The sequence below is a fragment of the Oncorhynchus nerka genome, linkage group LG20, assembly GCF_034236695.1.
Source record: "Oncorhynchus nerka isolate Pitt River linkage group LG20, Oner_Uvic_2.0, whole genome shotgun sequence".
Taxonomy (NCBI): Eukaryota; Metazoa; Chordata; class Actinopteri; order Salmoniformes; family Salmonidae; genus Oncorhynchus; species Oncorhynchus nerka.
The window spans coordinates 9,380,051-9,388,514 of NC_088415.1; the positions used below are offsets into that span (position 1 = coordinate 9,380,051).

The following is an 8,464-nucleotide window of genomic DNA, read 5'->3' on the forward strand; positions in this document are numbered from 1 at the left end:
GAGGGAGAGAGAGAGAGAGAGAGAGAGGGAGAGAGAGAGCGAGACAGAGAGACAGAGCGAGAGAGAGAGAGAGAGAGAGGGAGAGAGAGAGACAGAGACAGAGCGAGAGAGAGAGAGGGAGACAGAGAGACAGAGAGACAGAGCGAGAGAGAGAGAGAGAGCGAGACAGAGAGACAGAGCGAGAGAAAGAGAGTGAAAAAAAGGAGCTCCACAGACAGAAGGACCAGTTCTCACATAGTAAACAAGTACACAAATACATGTGTTTTTCAGCAGACATTGACAACAACAGCACTATCTAGACATTAGCACCCCCCACGGCCGACCCGCCCCGCCTGGAGCCACACCCTTCACTGCAACCAACCACTGCTCACGTAGAGCCTGGAAGGCAGGGGAGACACGGCCGGGATTTCATGGCAACAGCACCCTAGGGCTGCCATGGCAGCTGCTGCCGCGGATGCCCCACGCCATATTACCGCACTGACGCCGGAGGACGAGGAAGGAAGAGCCGCTGCCAAGCTGTACGGAGGCACTACCCTGCCACGGACAGAGAGAGAGAGAGAACGAGAGAGGGAAGAGCGAGCCAGTGGGAACGAGTGTTTGGTGTGTGGGACTTGGTTTGGTTCCCAGGATAAACTTCGGCTTCACTCTTTCTGTCACACGGGAGAGAAACCATTCCACTGCTCCCAGCCACACTGCCCTAAGGCCTTCAGCTCCAAATATAAACTGTTCAGGTAAAACATCACTCCACCAAGAGTTTTTAAACTCTTAACATTTCCTCTAAAACACTTTCACAGACTAACTTCTATCATAATGTTACTCTCTCTCTCTCTCTTTCTCTCTCTCTCCTTCCTTCTCTCTCTCTCTTTGTTATCCAGGCATATGGCCACACACTCTCCGCAGAAAACTCACCAGTGCTCGTTCTGCGAGAAAATGTTTCACCGCAAAGATCACCTGAAGAACCACCTGCAGACCCATGACCCCAACAAAGAGGCCTTCAAGTGTGAGGAATGTGGCAAGCACTACAACACCAAGCTGGGCTACAAGCGTCATGTGGCCATGCATTCAGCCACAGCTGGGGACCTCACCTGTAAGGTGTGCCTGCAGAGCTACGAGAGTACCCCTGCCCTGATGGAGCATCTCAAGAGCCACTCGGGCAAGTCCTCCGGAGGTGCCAAGGAGAAGAAGCATCCGTGTGACCACTGTGACCGCCGCTTCTACACACGGAAGGACGTGCGTCGCCACATGGTGGTCCACACCGGCAGAAAGGACTTCCTGTGTCAGTACTGCGCCCAGCGCTTCGGCAGGAAGGACCACCTGACGCGGCATGTGAAGAAGAGCCACTCTCAGGAGCTGCTGAAGATAAAGACTGAGCCTCCGGACATGCTAGGCCTGCTGGGCTCTGGCTCCTCCCCTGCACTGTCAAAGAGGAGCTCAGCCCCATGATGTGCAGTATGGGTTCCAGCAAAGACCCTATGCTGGCCAAGCCGTTCCCCAGTGGCACCTCCTTCCCCATGGGCATGTACAACCCCCACCACCTCCAGGCCATGTCCAACCCTGGGGTGGGCCACCACCACTCTCTGATGCCTGGCTCCTTGTCCACTGCCATGGGGATGGGCTGCCACATGGAGCCCCCCCTCCATCACCCCCATCACCCGCATCACCACCACCACCACCACTACCATCACCACCACATCCAACACTCCCCCCCGCTGCCCCACCTGCAGCAGCCCCAACAGCACCAGCAGCAACAGCACGCCCAGCCTCCACCCAAGTACCAGCTGGGATCTACCTCATACCTGCTGGACAAGCCCCTCAAAGTGGAGATGGAGAGCTTTCTCATGGATCTGCAGAGTGGGCTGCCGGGCCACCACTCAGGTGATCATCATCACGCTGCTGCCTCGCCCCCCAAGGAGGGACTAGAGCACCCCTCAGGCCTGACAGACGAGCTGTGTGGTGACCCCCTCCTGTCCAAGAGCCCTGCTGTCATCGCTGAGGCTCTGTGCGCTGCTAACATGGACATCTCTCACCTACTGGGCTTCCTGCCCCTCAACCTGCCCCCCAACCTACCCCCCTACAACACCTCCATGAGCACAGCAGGGCTTGTCATGAGCTACACCTCGTCTACCCCTGGCTCCTCCTCTTCCTCCTCTTCGTCATCCTCATCCTTGCATGCTGCCGAGCCCCACGCCGTTGCCACGGCTGCAGCCGCACCTCTTACCTCTTTGCAACCTCAACCTCAGGAGCAGCATGGCTCCAGCGAGGGCCTGGGTCTAGGGCCCCTGCACCCTCTCCCGCCAGTGTTTAGCTCCAGCCTCAGCACGACCACCCTGCCTCGCTTTCACCAGGCCTTCCAATGAGGGGCCACCAGGTCACCATGAGGGGCCACCAGGTCCCTACGCCTTCATCCTCAGCTCACTGCCTGGGCGCCCAAGGTCCATGTGGCCTGCTGGCCGCAAGGGCAGTGATAAAAACACATGAACACTTAGAAGCCTTAATCGAATCACACAAAAGCTTTTGATTGAGCCCTAGAGAAAACTGAACCCTTTATTGAAACAAAAGGGAAAAGATGAGACGTTTTAAAACAAACTTTCTTTCTATCCTTTAGTTATAACCTCTCCCACCAACCTATCTCCCTGATCCATGATCCCCTCTCCCACCAACCTATCTCCCTGATCCATGATCCCCTCTCCCTTTATTATGTAGGTAGTAGGCAGTAGGCCTTCAGTAGGCCTTCAGTGGGTCTTCAGTAGCCTTCAGTAGGCCTTCAGTAGGCCTTCAGTAGGCCTTCAGTAGGCCTTCATTAGGCCTTCAGTAGGCCTTCAGTAGGCCTGAAGGTACCGCTACTTTATAAAGTAATAATATTAGGAAAAGAATCAAAGATGAATTTTAGAGAAGATGTTTTGAAGTGGATGAAATATAATTTTCTTGCTTTTCCAAATGTGACTGAACATGCTAGATTATCACTCCTATGAGTGTAAAGGTCTGAACCACCTTCCCAGAAACACACCCTGTCTGTCATCATCACTGTCAGGGGGAAAACACACCCTGTCTGTCATCATCACCGTCAGGGGGAAACACACCCTGTCTGTCATCATCACCATCAGGGGGAAAACACACCCTGTCTGTCATCATCACCATCAGGGGGAAAACACACCCTGTCTGTCATCATCACCGTCAGGGGGAAAACACACCCTGTCTGTCATCATCACCATCAGGGGGAAAACACACATTGTCTGTCATCATCACCATCAGGGGGAAAACACACCCTGTCTGTCATCATCACCATCAGGGAGAAAATACACCCTGTCTGTCATCATCACCGTCAGGGGGAAAACACACATTGTCTGTCATCATCACCATCAGGGGGAAAACACACCCTGTCTGTCATCACCACCATCAGGGGGAAACACACCCTGTCTGTCATCATCACCGTCAGGGGGAAAACACACCCTGTCTGTCATCATCACCATCAGGGGGAAAACACACCCTGTCTGTCATCATCACCGTCAGGGGGAAAACACACCCTGTCTGTCATCATCACCATCAGGGGGAAAACACACCCTGTCTGTCATCATCACCGTCAGGGGGAAAACACACCCTGTCTGTCATCACCACCATCAGGGGGAAAATACACCCTGTCTGTCATCATCACTGTCAGGGGGAAAACACACCCTGTCTGTCATCACCATCAGGAAGATTAATGAAGGAATGAAGTGATAATGCCCCGCAAACATTGCCCTCATCCAATAGGCCAACATTGCCCTCCTCCAATAGGCCAACATTGCCCTCATCCAATAGGCCAACATTGCCCTGCTCCAATAGGCCAACATTGCCCTCCTCCAATAGGCCAACATTGCCCTCTTCCAAAAGGCAAACATTGCCCTCCTCCAATAGGCCAACATTGCCCTCCTCCAATAGGCAAACATTGCCCTCATCCAATAGGCCAACATTGCCCTCCTCCAATAGGCCAACATTGCCCTCATCCAATAGGCCAACATTGCCCTCCTCCAATAGGCCAACATTGCCCTCCTCCAATAGGCCAACATTGCCCTCATCCAATAGGCCAACATTGCCCTCCTACAATAGGCCAACATTGCCCTCATCCAATAGGCCAACATTGCCCTCCTCCAATAGGCCAACATTGCCCTCCTCCAATAGGCCAACATTGCCCTCATCCAATAGGCCAACATTGCCTTCCTCCAATAGGCCAACATTGCCCTCATCCAATAGGCAAACATTGCCCTCCTCCAATAGGCCAACATTGCCCTCATCCAATAGGCCAACATTGCCCTCCTCCAATAGGCCAACATTGCCCTCATCCAATAGGCAAACATTGCCCTCATCCAATAGGCCAACATTGCCCTCCTCCAATAGGCCAACATTGCCCTCCTCCAATAGGCAAACATTGCCCTCATCCAATAGGCCAACATTGCCCTCCTCCAATAGGCCAACATTGCCCTCATCCAATAGGCCAACATTTCCCTCATCCAATAGGCCAACATTGCCCTCCTCCAATAGGCCAACATTGCCCTCATCCAATAGGCCAACATTGCCCTCCTCCAATAGGCCAACATTGCCCTCATCCAATAGGCCAACATTGCCCTCCTCCAATAGGCCAACATTGCCCTCATCCAATAGGCCAACATTGCCCTCCTCCAATAGGCCAACATTGCCCTCATCCAATAGGCCAACATTGCCCTCCTCCAATAGGCCAACATTGCCCTCATCCAATAGGCAAACATTGCCCTCATCCAATAGGCCAACATTGCCCTCCTCCAATAGGCCAACATTGCCCTCCTCCAATAGGCAAACATTGCCCTCATCCAATAAGCCAACATTGCCCTCCTCCAATAGGCCAACATTGCCCTCATCCAATAGGCCAACATTTCCCTCATCCAATAGGCCAACATTGCCCTCCTCCAATAGGCCAACATTGCCCTCATCCAATAGGCCAACATTGCCCTCCTCCAATAGGCCAACATTGCCCTCATCCAATAGGCCAACATTGCCCTCCTCCAATAGGCAAACATTGCCCTCCTCCAATAGGCAAACATTTCCCTCCTCCAATAGGCAAACATTGCCCCCATCCAATAGGCCAACATTGCCCTCCTCCAATAGGCTACAACCACACTAAAAATATCTCAGAGAAAGACTCGAACAACTGATTAATGTTATGACTCATAGAGGCAGATCATTTGTCCAGAAAGTATGATAACGAACGCTGCCAAACACAGCAACCAGTGGCGCCCACATATTTAATGACAAAGATATGTGAAAACATCTGAGTCGGTAGAAAACATGCCAAGTCATGCCGTTTTTATCTTGTTTTTCTAGAGAAGCATTTATTTTATTTTGGGGGGGCAGAAGGCTCTTCCCCTTTAAGATTCTCTTTGGCTAGCTCTCAGTGATGATGACCCTATATGGGGAAGGCTCTTCACCTTTAAGAATCCCTTTGGCTAGCTCTCAGTGATGATGACCCTATATGGGGAAGACTCTTCACCTTTAAGATTATCTTTGGCTAGCCCTCAGTGATGATGACCCTATATGGGGAAGGCTCTTCCCCTTTAAGAATCCCTTTGGCTAGCTCTCAGTGATGATGACCCTATATGGGGAAGGCTCTTCACCTTTAAGAATCCCTTTGGCTAGCTGTCAGTGATGATGACCCTATATGGGGAAGGCTCTTCCCCTTTAAGAAACCCTTTGGCTAGCTCTCAGTGATGATGACCCTATATGGGGAAGGCTCTTCCCCTTTAAGAAACCCTTTGGCTAGCTCTCAGTGATGATGACCCTATATGGGGAAGGTTCTTCACCTTTAAGAATCCCTTTGGCTAGCTCTCAGTGATGATGACCCTATATGGGGAAGACTCTTCACCTTTAAGATTCTCTTTGGCTAGCCCTCAGTGATGATGACCCTATATGGGGAAGGCTCTTTACCTTTAAGATTCTCTTTGGCTAGCCCTCAGTGATGATGACCCTATATGGGGAAGGCTCTTCCCCTTTAAGAAACCCTTTGGCTAGCTCTCAGTGATGATGACCCTATATGGGGAAGGCTCTTCACCTTTAAGATTCTCTTTGGCTAGCCCTCAGTGATGATGACCCTATATGGGGAAGGCTCTTCCCCTTTAAGAATCCCTTTGGCTAGCTCTCAGTGATGATGACCCTATATGGGGAAGGCTCTTCACCTTTAAGATTCTCTTTGGCTAGCCCTCAGTGATGAGGACCCTATATGGGGAAGGCTCTTCCCCTTTAAGAAACCCTTTGGCTAGCTCTCAGTGATGATGACCCTATATGGGGAAGGCTCTTCCCCTTTAAGAATCCCTTTGGCTAGCTCTCAGTGATGATGACCCTATATGGGGAAGGCTCTTCCCCTTTAAGAATCCCTTTGGCTAGCCCTCAGTGATGATGACCCTATATGGGGAAGGCTCTTCCCCTTTAAGAATCCCTTTGGCTAGCCCTCAGTGATGATGACCCTATATGGGGAAGGCTCTTCCCCTTTAAGAATCCCTTTGGCTAGCTCTCAGTGACGATGACCCTATATGGGGGAAAAACCCAACTTTAAAAGCTGCTCTTGAAAACAGGTCTTTGCCAGTATTTGACTCATGATGATTTTCCTTCCTTCAACTGTCTTCCTTCCAGTATTTGTTTTAAGAAGTCTCCATGGTAACAATATGCCACACATTACTGATATGTATTTTTGTTGTTGTTGTTGAAGAAAACAAATATATTTTCTCTCTGTTAGAGATGCATGGTAATAACCACCCTGACATATGTGAATAGCAAACAAAAATGACAACGACGACATTGAGGAAAACGTGTAAGAGAATGTTATTGCAGTGTACAAAATATCTCATCAAAAAATGAATATTATTATTGCTTTTATCTCAGTAAGGTGTACAAAGTGATGATGTTTAATGTCTGGCAGGTTTACATTTGTGTGTATCTGAAATTTTATTGCTCAAAAAAGGATGAATTATTAGCTTTGCCCTTTAGCTTTTCTCCTCTGTATTCATTATTGATCTTGAACTTTACCTTGATCTTGAACTTTACCTTTACCTACTTGAGTTAGTAGCAGAAACTTGGATTGTGGATTTTGACAAATGTTTTAGTAGGCTGTTAGTGGAATAATAATGAAATAGCAGTCAACATAGATAACATTGATAGACTCTCCAGTTTCAATTCATTCTCTACTTTCTCAGTATGAAACCCAACCTGACCCTAAGTAAACGAAGCGATCTGATTTTAGATGCCTTTTTTTTCTTCATATTCACTAGCCTTTTGAAAACTTAAGCCCAAAGTTATAAAACTATAACAGGTGCTCTTATTTGTGTCCCGTTGAGTTATGTTTGTAGGATGGACAACGTTAAAAGATAGATTCTGCCTGGAGAGTACAAGGACTAAACTTTACGGTATGAATATCATCCTCTTGGTTTGCAACTTGTCTCAAAACCCCTTGACTTTTGTCTGTTTGAGTACTGAGCCCAGTCCACAGGCATCTATTAGTGAATACGTAGTTTCAAGTATAAGTCAAGTAGAAATGTAAAAATAAAGAAATAAAACATACGGCTGCTTTTAGCTACGGTTGCCCAGCAACTGTAGAGCACTAGAACATTTTAGTAGTAGCGATTTGAAGTGTTTCCTTTCCTCTCCTGTACCTCACTCAGCTGCTTCCTAGATTCAAGACAAAAGGGTCTATCTAAAAAGGACAATATCCAGAACAGACAAGTCACCAGCCTGCTCTTTGACATTCAAAGCATGGGACGCCTGACTGGGATATTTCTTAGTCGTTTATTTTGTTGTTGTCATATGCTATATTTTTTTCTGTTTGCTAAAAACAGGACCTCGAAACAACACAACACATCACCTCATTTTATTTTTTATTTTTTCAATTTTTCTTACCAAAACCCAGAGAGAGGAAACTAAATCTTGCACAATTGCTCATTAAAATCCATGTTGTATCATTTGGATTTAAGTTAATGTTTGTTTGGTTGTTACAAATAGTGCCACTGCCAACTAATGCTTGTGAGGTAATAAGTGCAGGTGTGTTCAAGTTGACACTAACCAGTCTGTCTATTCCTGGAAAATCATCCTCTAGGCTGATACATTGTCTAAACTATGAACATGTACTGATTGATCATGATACATGCGATTCTTACATTTGAAAGAGTTTGACTGTTTCTTACAGAGGAAGTTGGATATAAATATTGGTATAAATGTAAAAAGAAAAGAAAAAGAAGAAGGTTATGTCTTAAACAATAACCTTTTTATATCAAGTATACATTTTAAAAGACCATGGCTTTATGTTCAATTCCAGACACAATTGTAGGATTCAAATGTAGCATTTATCTTTTTATTCATTTATTGATAAAACAAATGAAAAGTTATTAGTATTGAGTTTTATCCTCTCTGGGTTTCTGTGAGCTAATCTGAATTCTAGCACTTTCAACCTTTTAAAAAAGTTTTTTTT

General features: G+C 47.6%; 1 protein-coding gene across 1 annotated transcript in view; it reads left to right on the forward strand.

Moving 5' to 3' along the window:
• Nucleotides 1-7,237, forward strand: part of LOC115122633 (zinc finger protein PLAGL2-like) — a 64,692-nt gene extending 57,455 nt beyond the window's left edge. Inside the window, 3 exon segments of the mRNA XM_065005196.1 lie at nucleotides 1-731; nucleotides 876-1,410; nucleotides 1,413-7,237. The exon segment at nucleotides 1-731 is cut by the window's left edge and continues 214 nt beyond it. Of these exon segments, the coding sequence (XP_064861268.1) occupies nucleotides 436-731; nucleotides 876-1,410; nucleotides 1,413-2,357 (1,776 nt within the window). The 5' untranslated portion in view covers nucleotides 1-435 and the 3' untranslated portion in view covers nucleotides 2,358-7,237.
• The last annotated feature ends 1,227 nt before the right edge of the window (nucleotides 7,238-8,464 follow it).